Raw genomic sequence first — 13,059 nt, 5'->3', positions numbered from 1 at the left:
TAAATATCACTCCAATTGACTGTTCATATACACACACACTTTGACACTGGTTTCACGAATACGTGGACTTCTGAGAAGAGATTCTGATTCCTAAATAGTCCTGACATGTATACAACAAATTCACTATTGCATCAGGCCGTGTGTACCTGTTATCTGCGTACACCCATTCATCAATTGTCTAATCCATTGCATCACATGGGAAGATGCAGCGAGCACAAAGTGTTTGGGTACAGAGTGTTTTCTGAGCTTTGGGCTACGATCATCTCCCCTCCCCTAGTGTGTAACATTCTTGCTCTGTGGCATGTGTCTCAGAGTTGACTCATCTCACCGGAGTGTGAGGTTAAACCGGCTGGAGAGTTTTTGCACGCTGCTGTGATTGGTTAAGTTTCTGTCTTTAAAGCTTCCCTTCCCCTCCCCCTGTTCCTTTCTCACATAGCACATTTGTTTTCCCTTTGCCATAGTAAAACAGACGACCAAAACACTGGATGTGAATTCGCCAGGTTCAGGGGCCTGCAGTGAAGCAAGAATGACATCATGCCCTATATAATGTATAAGCCTTTAAGTTGAAGTAATACATAACTTAAACCTTCTCTTAGCTGATAGTGTATGAACACTTTTAGCTACTTAGACACAATCACACATAGTGCAAATATTTAGGTCAGTGGGTTGAGAAATACTTATAGTTTAGAGGTTTTGATGACCTGAAACTATAGAACAGGACTTTGATTCTACTCTCTCTCACTCACCCACTCTAAACGTTTGTTTCACACTCATCAACTCCAGTACGTCTTTTCTTACTTCTTCTTTTTTTTTTTACACGCCCTGATGTCAGGGCACGTTTGTTGTTTGTCAATAATAATCGTCAAGCTTCCTTATGAAACACCAGATCTGCCCAGTCTGAGTCAACAAACCACAACTCAAAAGGGTTTCCCAGAGAGGCTCTAAATGTGTTTTGCTATTTATTATAGATTTAAATTTTTGGAAAAAACACCTCATCCTTCTGTTTCAAGTAAGCCAAGACAGAAACAGACTTGATAGGTCGAGACTCTCCATCTGCTGTTGTCTTCCTGTAAGACTAGTGTTTTGTTTCCAGCATGTGGAAATTTACTGGACTTCAGATTTCTATACAGTGATTAACTTTTATGGTTAGCCTTTGCTCGCTGGGCATTGAGCACTATGTACCTCTGACTAATAAAAACAAACAATAAAAGTTTATGGTCCCCAGGACAGATATTTACTTATTATCTTGTTATTTGTCAACTCTCAGTTGAAGAGGCAAAATAAGAATCTCATCAATCAATAACTTCATGGAAATTTTGGCAAATTCCTTATTTGCTTTTGCAAAGTTAATAGTGTTTCATACGTATACTGAAGTAACAAAACAACAACAGTCAACCTTTGTGGAATTGACAGTGGACTGTCAATGTGTATTTAGTCACAAATTAAAATCTATGAGAAATACATTTATATAATTTTGGATATCATGTCATGTATTCCGAATGTTTTTTCCTATCAGCCTGGAGTTATTACACCATCAAAAAGCTGTAGCAGTTTTAAATGTTGTGCAACTCTGTGGCAGCTGGCAAACAAAGTGTTAAATCTAGGATCTAATATAGTGTTCACCAAAAACAAAGATGCAGTTTATATCTTAATTTGTCCTGTAAAGCTCCTTTGCAGAGGCACAAAGTAAATTTCTGAGTTTTTCACCAGTTCTGAAAGAGTTACCCAATAAGTAAGAGAGAGAGGGGGAGAGCGATAGAGATACAGAGAGGGAGAACAGGACCCAGCGTCCCTGCGTTACGTGCCGCACCGCACAGCAATGTCACGCATGCGCGTTGAATGAAAGTTCTGGCTCTGCGTTGCCCTCGTGACGTCAGCCCCGCTGGCAGAGCTCCAGGGGGCGGCGCGTGTCGTCAGCGGCCTCTCATTCATGAGCGACAGGCTCGTATATAAAAGACGGCCAACACGCCGAGGGACAGAAGGAAGTCCGCGTAAAGTCGATGAACGCTCCTAAGAACAAACCTCGAACTACAGGATACACCGAAGAACAGTAAAGGAGCTGCTTTATTATTGTTTTTGAAACGCGTGTTTGTTTGTAAGTGTTTGTTTACGAGAACACTCACAAACCCCTAAAGACTTGAATCTAACCGGAACAAAAGGACTCGGCGCTTTGAATTACTTTGTAATTTTGGGAGAAATAATATTTTTGTTTTGTATCAGAACCTAAACTTAACATTTCCGGCCGTCCGAGCTTTATGTATTTGGATTTAACTTTTCTACCACCGCGCCGCTCTACTATGGTCATAATGGAGGTTCCCACTATCGACTGCGCGACCCTCCGTGGCTTGTTGGAGGGCGACGTCCCGGGCTGTCTGGTGCTGGACTGCCGCTCCTTCTTCTCCTTCAACTCGTCCCACATCCCGGGCTCGGCCAACGTGCGCTTCAGTACTATCGTCCGCAGGAGAGCCCGGGGAGGTCTGGGCCTGGAGCACATCGTCCCCAACGAAGACACCCGGAACCGCCTTCACTCCGGCGAGTACCAGTCTGTGGTGCTGCTGGACGACCGGAGTTTAGACTTAGGCCAGACCAAGAAGGACGGAACTCTGATGCTGGCCGTGTCCGCTCTGTGCCGGGCCCCCTGCGGAGCCACTGTGTTTATTCTCAAAGGTAAGAGGGAGCCGGGTTTACTGTGTCACTGTATCCTAACAACGGGGCAACAAATGCGGATTACAGCTGTCACCGTACCAGCTGGTGTTAGGAGTAAACATGGTGCCAAAATAGCCCTATGAGCAGCTGTCAACCTTTTTGGAAAGACATTTAAATGTAGATGTCGCCGTCTCTGTACTGTCCTGTCATCTGACCTTTATGTCTTCTTTCCACCATCCAGGCGGATTTGACACATTTTCCATCGAGTATCCAGAGATGTGTACCAAACCCTCTCCTCCTCAGGGACTGAGTTTGCCCCTGAGTAGCCACCCAGGGAGTGCAGACCCAGGCTGTAGTCCGTGCAACACACCCCTCTACGACCAGGTGTGTAATCTCTTCCTCTTCATATTATCAAAGTCAAACACAGTTAGTGCTTCTTCTCGCACTTTCAGCTGGAAGTCCCGATTGTGACTAAATTGGATTTGTTTTGTTTACTCTTCCTCTTGTCTAGGGGGGCCCTGTGGAGATCTTGCCTTTCCTGTACCTTGGCAGTGCTTATCATGCCTCCAGAAAGGACATGTTGGACCTGCTGGGGATCACAGCTCTGATCAACGTCTCTGCCAACTGCCCCAACCACTTTGAGGACTCCTTCCTTTACAAGAGCATCCCAGTGGAGGACAACCACAAAGCCGATATCAGCTCTTGGTTTAACGAGGCCATTGAGTTTATTGGTAAGTTGATCTTTATGTTTGTGCACGTGCTGTTACTGTAGCACACGGGCTGTTGATGGCAAAACACAGAACACTCAACCCCACCACACCCCCACCCCTCCTCCTCTCCCCCCCTTTCACTGTCGGATTTACATTTTTAAAAGTTCCCTCCAAAACTGACCAGCTGGCTCGGCACAGGCTACCTATTGCACAACAAAGGTGGTTACATCATCGCCTCTGGGCCTAGAGAATGGGATACCCCCCTTTTTAATGAGTTGGCCCCAAACTAGTTGTAGTGGGTAGGCTGGCTGGGCTTGTATTGCTCCCCTCCACACTGCTCTTTGTTCCAGCCGAACAAAGGGCGATCTCGCCTCACTCACTGCCGGCCTTCCTCCCAGATCAATACCCCCAGCAGGGGATGGGGGGTCCCCCTTTGTCATTTCAGGCTGCTTCCTTAGGGAAAAGCCCCCACACGCTCACACCCTGCACCCCTGTGAGCCGTTTCCCTGTGTCTTAATGAGATACAAACCGTTGGGTGCACAGTTAAATTTGAATAGCAACTGAAAGTGTTTGTGTTTCCCTGTGACAGTCCGTGTGTCAGACTTGGATGTGTTTGAGTTTCATACACTCATAGATGTTTACACAGTGCTCACCCTGCCTTCTCTTCTCTCCCCTCCAGACTCTGTGAGAAATAAACAAGGGCGTGTGTTTGTTCACTGCCAAGCTGGCATCTCCCGCTCTGCCACCATTTGCCTCGCCTATCTCATGCGCACCAACCGCGTCAAGCTGGACGAGGCCTTTGAGTTTGTCAAGCAGCGCCGCAGCATCATCTCCCCAAATTTCAGCTTCATGGGTCAGCTCCTCCAGTTCGAGTCCCAAGTCCTGGCCTCGTCGACCTGCTCATCGGAGGCAGGAAGTCCGGCCATCGGCAACAACAGCACGGTTTTCAACTTCCCCGTCTCCATCCCCGTTCACACCTCGGCCAGCCAGCTGTCATTCCTGCACAGTCCCATCACCACCTCGCCCAGCTGCTGAAGAAGCTGCGGGTCACACAGACTTTGCTTGGACTTGAACTGCAGCTCGCTAAAGACTTGGCACACTCCATAAAACATGGCCGTCACTTGAGGCCATGACATGGTGATACTGGTATCACCAGAGTGGGAGCCACTGTTAGAGGACAGTTGGGTTGGCTTGTTTGTGGTCCGCTGGCCACCATCTGTGGACGATAGGATGACCACATTATTTCAAGGGGAGATGTGATTGCTACCATAAGGCAGTATTGAGGTTTAGCCCCTCTGTGCTAAATGTGAAAGTCACCCACACGTTTGAGTCCTAAATGTCCTGTGAAAGGGCTGAGAAGTAGTTGAGTGTATTCCTCTAGAGGAAGCTAGAAATATTTGAATATTCTTTATTCAAAAGGACTTCTTCTACATCTAGAAGTATGAAGGCAAACCGCTCTTGATAATCATAATCTATTTTTTTTCTTTTTTTAACCACACGACATGGAGGGCTTACAGTTGTCTCAGGAATGTTGACTTAACCTCCCAGTTGTCTTGTCAGGCCTTCGGAGCTGCTCATAAGAAACTCAACAGAATCAAGACTCATTGCCAAACCTTAAGTCACAGGCAAGGAAGTCGCTCCTCCATTTGACGAACAATGAATGTACCCCCTCCCCACACACACACACACCCCTCTCTCGCTCTCCCAGCTTGATGTGCCAGAAGTTTTCAGTTTGAGCGTTGAATGGTTTGCCAATTCAAATGCAAATACCTGCCTTTCAAGACCCCACCAAACCTTGACGATCCTGACACATTGGGGAAAATGACCATTAAATACCTCATGTTTATGTACTGTGTACTGCAGCACTGAGGCAGAGAGAAGCCCGCAACTATTCAAGAGGGGCCACATAGTGCTCAGTGACTGCTTTATGACATATTTATTGAACTAAAGTAATATATTTGTTATCATATCTATTTTTGCATATGTTTGGTAAATGTTTTTATACAGTTGAATAAACCTCATCTGACTTTTTTAAATGGTTGGCGATCTTGTCAGTTTTTCTGTCTTATATGTTCAGATGGCTCACCAGAAGTCCTTCATGCCCCCAAAACAACAAGTTAACAGATCAGCCTGCACATTGTAACAATTTAACCAGAGGGCAATAAACACACAATAACCTATTGTAAACCAAAGCAATAAGTATGATGTCACATTACATAACAACAAGGAAACACTTTAATCATGAGTTTAATACACTGTCCAATGGAATGATGTCACCACAACTTATCAGATAAAATGTCTGAACTGATATGGGCGATTACATAAATCCATCCTGATGTCTGTGACAACATCTTGATGATAATGACCATCTGCTCTGTCAGTTGTACCGTGTGAACATACTTCCATCAGTATTCCCCGTCCATGTGTTGGAATTCTGGCCTATATCTCCAGAGTGCATCAGGATTTTGTCCGCACACGTCTCATGGCGTCATGATGTCAGCTATTGTGAGGGGCACGCTCTCCCCTTTATGGACCCATGCGAGGTCGGGGCAACAGCAGGGGCTTAACAGAATGAGCCAAGGAGCACCTCCCTTGGCGGACACAATAGGGGCAGCTGCAAGGCGTTTGGGAAAAAGTGTGACAACTAAAGAGCATTCAGTGGCATCGTGCTCCGGCCTTGTGTCCCCCTGCCTCACACACCAATGAGGAGGTGGAGCCCGGAGACGTCCGTGAAAAAAGGAAGAGGAATATGTTTGGGTTGCAAATTAACCAAAACACTCACTGTGACCCTTGGTGGTGTGTGAGAAAAAAAAAGGATATGATGTCCTCAGTGACAATGATGCTGATGATGAGGCCTTTTCATTGACGATCTCTTATCTACTTCCTGGCAAACTAGTGTCCCTTTAAATACAAAGTGTGTGATTTTATAGTAAACTCTGGCCTTCGTGTCTTATCTGAGAGCAAAGCAAATGTTTGACTGTGAGAGGAAACATGGCCACCGATGATGAAAGGCTCATTCATTACCTCACCAGCTCCCTCAAGACAAGCTGCTGCTTTTTGGTGACATATGTGCAGTTCCCCCCCGCCCCAACCAGCCCAGCCACCCCCCTTTGTGTCTTTAGATTTCCTGTTGTCATGGGGGGGTGGGGAGGGGCTGTGGGAGTGTGTGTTTGTGTATGTGTGTGAAAGTCGTTGTGGCTTTCTTTGGGAGTGCTCTAGAGACACAAGGCCCTCGGTCATTGGCCAAGTTGGGGGACATTAAAGTGTCGCAATTTCAAGTGTGTGTGTGAGATGAGTGGTGTGTGTGTTTGTGTGTGGTGTGAGACAATGTCAAGGTGCTGTGGAGACAAGAGGGTCCACAAACGAGACAGATAATCCAGGAGAGGTGGACTGATTGGTTTACATGGTGATTCAATCTGACTGTCCTCTTTTTGCAGACTGTTTCTATTATCACGGCTTCCAAATGTTCACACTGACATGAGTCGCAAAGGCAAACGTCGGCCGTGGCGTCATCTGCCAGTGTCACCACGTTGTCAATTGATGGCTCCTTTTAGCGAGGGAGCTCTGACTCAACATAAAAGCCATTTCAATTATCACAATCCTTAGAAAACGGCGGTTACATAACGTGTGAGCCGCTGCTGTCAAGACAGGAAGAAGCTACCAAAATAATCTCTCCCCCCGTCTCACATCATCCGGTTGGGATAGCGTTAGTAGAAGTTGCTTGAGTTCCTTTCATTTACTTTCACACTTCCACACCCTTCTGCTATGTGAGTAATTCTTATTTAATTATGATACAGTAAAACCTGTTGGATAAATGTGCTTTCTTACACGTGTCTCAAAGCCTTGATCCTTATTTGACTATTGACGTAAATCCACTTATATAATTACAGAATTTGTCTTTTGACACATCAGTCTATTTGAGCAGGAGTTTCATTTCTGTTTGTGCGTACATCCAGACCACAGATTGCACCTTTAAAGCTCCATTAAGCAACGATTGGTGTGAATTACTCAGACTTCACACATTGCTTTCTTAACGATCCTATGATGAATGGTGCTGAAGGTTATGATAACACAGATGACGATGTGTAGAGCAGCTGAGAGTTTGCAACATTAACTATCATAACACCAGATGATTGTGTCATGTATCATCAGGTGAGTTGAGCTGAAGTAATCAGTAGCAGTAACGTTATTAAGAACGCTCATGAACTATGGCAGGGCCATGGTATTTCCTTTGTTTCACAGCCAAGAACCCACATGGGGACCAGAACCAAAGCTCCTACTCTTGTCTGGATCAGGAATGGCTCTCGACGAACATCACCGCCAAGAATATACAGCCACTTGCTTGTTCAAAATCTCACACAAGTTTGGAAAGTCTAACCAGAGACTAAATTTGCCCATCCACACAGATAAACAGTGTCAAAAGTTTAAAATGTTAAAACTGAGAAGCAATATGAACCATGAAGATGATTAAATAGTGAGAGTAGGAGTAAACATGAGTTATGTGAAGGACAGTACATGGGAGGATGTGATTGGTCACACTTTCATCTCATGATCAGACCACAAAGGGGGCTTCCCAAGACCTCTGACAACATTCACACACTGCACCTACCTTTATGTAGAGTAGAAAACGTGTATAACCTATCGACGTCTTATGTGAACACCAAAGACCTCAACGATGCTACAACTTCCAAGCAACAACGGCGACGTAGCTTGGACGTTAATGCAATTCCAGCGTATCGCTTTAACGTCATTGCTTGTGAAAGCAGCTAACATGTTTGCGTGGAGGTGGTGTACATCAGCCATTGAGTAATTACACACATCACACTACCTGAAAACTGAATTAAAGTCTCTCTCTCTCTCTTTCACACACACATTGTCACGCAATATGCTGAAGGAGAATTGAGTCTGTGTATTGATGTCATGGTAGAATGGTCAGGAGCTCTGTAAGAGGATTACGAGTATGATGAGGCTCTAACATTTTGGTGGCTCGTTCCAACCCTTATCCTGAGACAGTTTATTCTAAGCTGCCCTGCATTTTCTTCCCCTTTCTACCTTTTCCCCCCATCGTACCCCTGTGACCTTTCTGTTTTCTTGACATTCCAAAGCCTGTGGCCTGCAAAAGAACCCAGACGAGCTGCAGTTGCGTGACAGGAACCAAGATAAGGCCCGATCTGTGAAGTGATAACTGGGCTTTCTTGTACAGCTTATGGAATGTCAGGATATTACGTACAGCCTCTGCGAAGTGGCTTTTCCTCACCAGCAGGGCTCCCCTTCGTCTGGAATGTCAGACAATGGTGGAAGTGGGACATATACACACTTTGGCAGATCTGAGATTTGTCCTATTGTTCAGAATATTTAAAATTGTATATTTTTACATTTCCCCATTGTGATTGTTCCTCCTGTTAAGATAAAAAAGATGCCTGTCAATGAAACCCTTTTTGCTCTAAACCCTCTAAAAGCTACATTTGCAGTAATAACATTTAATTACTTATAACCTCAATTCGGTTTTCCCAATGATAAACCTGGTATAAGGCCCCCTCAGTCCTCGCACAGCCTCATTCACCTCACTGACCCTGAACAAAGCCTGTATTTTTCCACTGGCTGGAGGTAAAGGGTCGTGTTCACAGACGGAGGCGAGATCCTGCGTGGAGTATTCAAGGAATGCTCGGCATCCGCTCCCCCAAACAGGCTCTGGGTCAGTGATGTCACACCCTGACAAGATCAACGAGCAAGCATAAATCACAAGGCCAGCAGACAGGCAGAAAAACGACCGACATGTTTGTTTGTGCACATGAGAGGGAAATGAGTGACAGAGAGGAGTTAAAGGCTGTTCAGTATGACGTGCGGGAGGAGGCATAGTTTGGGGCTTGTGTAGTGTATAATACGTAAAACAGACAGGAACAGAGCAGATGTCTGGTTAATATAGCCCAGCACTGCTTGAGACCCTCAGGTAGGTTTTCCTCCAAGTTCACTAGGTATGAGCGCCCCCTTGTGGACAGATACATGTACAACGTGGAATCTGCAGCCTGCACTGTCTCTCTTCCATTACATTACAAGCATTTAGCAGACGCTTTTATCCAAAGCGACTTACATTACCACCCAGTAAGTTACAGAGGGGGGAGCAGTTGAGGGTTTGGTGCCTTGCTCAGGGGCACCTCGGCAGGGACTCGAACCAGCAACACTCCGGTTTCCAAGCGGAAGGTCTACCACTGAGCCACTGCCACTGCCTCCCTTCCACAAAACAAACATTTAGACTCTTATAGTGTTATCACAGCAAATGTTCCTACTCCATCACACCAGTTGAGGAAAATCTAAAGGTTCTATTCTGTGTGGACATTTATGTGGTTGTGAAATGATTATTGATTGTGTTCAAAGTCAAGCATGAGTTTGCCGAGTGGGACCAGAGGATGTTACACTAACCTGACCTTGTCCTTCATAAAAGTCTGTCTCCCAACAGATCCAAAGCTCGACTTCTATACATAGTTTGCATCCAATGTAAAAGAAAACTGCTGATCTAGGCACGATAAGTAGAAAGACACACACTCATAGCTGCAAACTGTTGACTTTCAGCCAGTAATGTTAATGAGTAACACTGCTGATAACAGATACAAACATAATTTTAGAGGGAAATGTGACCATTTGAGCAATTCATTGCTGTATATAAAATGGTGAAGGTTAATGATAAACCTACCACGTTATTAAGATACACCTGTGCAAAGCAATACTACAACCTATAGCACCCTATAAATCCAACCTTTGTGTGCAAATGTTCAGTTTTGTTGACATTCTTAGCAGGTGTGTATTCAACTATAACAACCTATAAAAGACTATAGATAGTTGATTTATATGTAATTGTTATATTTAGATTTTCAGATAGATCCATTAGTATCACTTGTGAGCAAACCAAAACAGCAAAGTGGCAAAAAGCCACAATAACGTAATTTCATAACACCACCGCGCTACAAGTACCACAGGTAGCACAGCTTGAGAACCACTGCACAGAGTTACATTCACTGTAGTTCACACATAGTCGTTAGAAATGTTATAACGTGCATTTACAGGTTTGAGCTCAGTGTGTGTTGTTTTAGAGCCAGTTTGTACAGGTTGGAAGTGTTTATCTATATTTAGCTCAACCATCAAAGTACAAAGTAAAGGGTGTGTGTGTGCGCGCGCGTTTCAACGGTCCGTGGCGGGCTCTCTCGACTGTGCCCACACGCGCACGCAGCGCTCACGTGTCACGCTCGAGTTTTATTGGCGATAAACAACACGCACGTGCTCATGTTTTCACATCTTCAAATTTCAGGCGGGATTTTTTTCCCCTACAAAATGGCACAAATTCTGAAAAACAACAACTCTGCCGCCGAGACACCGAGACCAGAAGCAACTCAGCTGCTCAGTCAGGAACGTCAAGGCAGGAACGTCAAGTCGACTTTGTTTACTTACGGTATACTTGTAAGGTAGACCGCAATGGGAAACGCACAGTCTGTAAAGACGCTGGTGCCATTAATGCCACACTGCTCGACTCCCATCAAAGAAAACAACATGAAGCACGTCGTGGGTGAGTCAGTCTGCGTTTAATTTCTTAACTTCCACTTCACCTGTTATACTTCACAAAACTGAAAGTACATTTGTTATACGTATATGTGCTGTAAAATGAAACACCAGACGTTCGAACTTAAATTTTTTTAAATAACAGCAAAATGTACAATAACATAAATATGAACAGTAATATTACTTATCTTTTTCTATTACTTATATTCTTAAACTAAAGGAAGTATATAGTGACTATAAAATCAATAAAAAAAAAAAAAAAAAAAATATTGGCCAGCATGGCGACCAGCATGCGGCATTCACGTGAGAATTGATAAAAATAATAATAATAATAATAATGATAATAACTTAAGGATGTGTAAACAGAGAGGGGGGCGGGGCAGACACACCACTTGACTCTAGAGATGGGCGCTACCGGGTATTTGGTATCGATCCGATACCAAGTAACTACAGGGCCAGTAGAAGTTTGAAGTGTGAAGTGTGTGTGTGTGTGTGTGTGTGTGTGTGTGTGTGTGTGTGTGTGTGTGTGTGTGTGTGTGTGTGTGTGTGTGTGTGCGGGCCAGGCTGAGCGTACCTGCAAGTGACAGGGCAACATCAAAAGATGAGGAGGAAGGGGGAGCAAGGTGTGATGCTCCGCAAAGTGTGTGTGTGTGTGTCGAGGGGAGTGCGCTGAGTGGGCGGGCCAGGCTGAGCGTACCTGCTTCCTTGAGCCAAGTGACAGGGCAACATCAAAAGATCTGCCCAATATCTGCCCAAAACAGGGCAGATACTCATGGAGAGGCGAAATCGTATCAGCCCATCCAAGCTGAGGCATCTGATCTTCCTGAATGCCAACCTGCCCTGAGGACTAATGCTGTTTGCTGGAGTTTGGTTCTGGTTTTGGTTCTGTGGATTTGTTAGAAATCTTTCGTTCATTTGTCCAATACAAAAGTTTAATTGAGGACATTATTAATGTTAGCTTGAGTTTGGTTCTGTTCTGTGGATTTGTTTGAAGTTTATTGTTAAATAATAAAATAAATGCACAGAATTAGGCAATTATAAGGTCTCTCATAAAAACACTGAAAGCAAAAGGCTTTTCAACACATAAACAATGATCTTTTTGCAAAGTTAAGGTAAGCTATAGGCTACAAAAGATCCTAAATAAAGAGCCGATCGGGAGTCGAAAGAGCCGGCTCTTCTTTGGGAGCCGAGTCAAAAGAGCCGGCTCTCGGAAAAGAGCCGAACTTCCCATCACTACTGTAAACATATCAGTAATAAAGCACAGACTAGTGTTTCCTGGTGGGATGATGATGATGGCGATGCTCCTCCTCGTCATCCTCCTTAGATGTGAACCATTCCACCTGTGTCGCCTGAGCTCCTTGACAGCTGTGAGTTTGTAATCAAGGAAGAAAATAGGATTAGATTTTCAGTTTTGATTATAATTGAATGCACGTCATCTGGTTCTCATTGTGTTGGTCATATTTGACCCCTGTCAGTTTCTATTCAGACTGACCACACGACGACATCATTAAGCTTTACTTGTATTCTTAGACGGGCAGGAAATGCCTGTCCCTCATCTGTTGCTGTGTGAGAGACTTTAACAAGGATCTCAGATGATGTCATGGCGTTCCCAGACCCCTGTGGGGTGATGGGAAAACGAGAGAACATTTGTGAAAATAAAAAGGGAAGTTGCTGAAAAGATGAGCAATGTAATTCAGAGGAAACAAAATGATTTCAGTGTGTTTTCATAGCTTTGGAATGCCCCCTTTTCTATCTGCCTCTTCCCCTTGGTGTCATTTATTTACAGCTCATGTATAAGTTAGTGAGTTATGTCAATAAATAAACAAACTCCTCTGCTTTTGTGATCATCGTATGAAGTGTGATGGATTGTGATTAACGAGTTGAATTACAAGCCTTACCTGTGCTTGATTAATTTTCATAATAATGTCTTGTTGAATTTGCAATATTCAGCACCAACCCACACAACAAAGTTATGGCAATATGTTGTGTAATTTGAGGGGAAGTTCTATTTTCACTCAGCTTGTTCTGAGGGGGTCAGAGTGCAAAGTCAGCACATGGCTCCTGGATCTGGGAAGAATTTTGTCCGCCTTTCGACTGCACATTAGCAACGGTGGCAGCTATGCATCACTAGGTGGCGCCGCTGTAGTACTTT

At 44.5% G+C, this 13,059-nt stretch overlaps 1 protein-coding gene across 1 annotated transcript; it reads left to right on the top strand.

The window, feature by feature from the left end:
- The first annotated feature begins 1,946 nt into the window (after positions 1-1,946).
- dusp1 (dual specificity phosphatase 1) lies at positions 1,947-5,392 on the top strand. Its single transcript, XM_076162796.1, has 4 exons — positions 1,947-2,667; positions 2,888-3,030; positions 3,158-3,377; positions 4,036-5,392. The coding sequence occupies exons 1-4, from the start codon at positions 2,256-2,258 to the stop codon at positions 4,389-4,391; spliced, it is 1,131 nt and encodes a 376-aa protein (XP_076018911.1). The 5' UTR covers positions 1,947-2,255; the 3' UTR covers positions 4,392-5,392.
- The last annotated feature ends 7,667 nt before the right edge of the window (positions 5,393-13,059 follow it).

Source organism: Genypterus blacodes, unplaced genomic scaffold (assembly GCF_046128005.1).
Source record: "Genypterus blacodes isolate CSIRO-AG114 ecotype Tasmania unplaced genomic scaffold, CSIRO-AGI_Gbla_v1 ptg000128l_1, whole genome shotgun sequence".
In the NCBI taxonomy this organism is placed as follows: Eukaryota; Metazoa; Chordata; class Actinopteri; order Ophidiiformes; family Ophidiidae; genus Genypterus; species Genypterus blacodes.
Note: the sequence above shows the minus strand (reverse complement) of the source record. Positions and strands in the feature narration are given on the sequence as shown.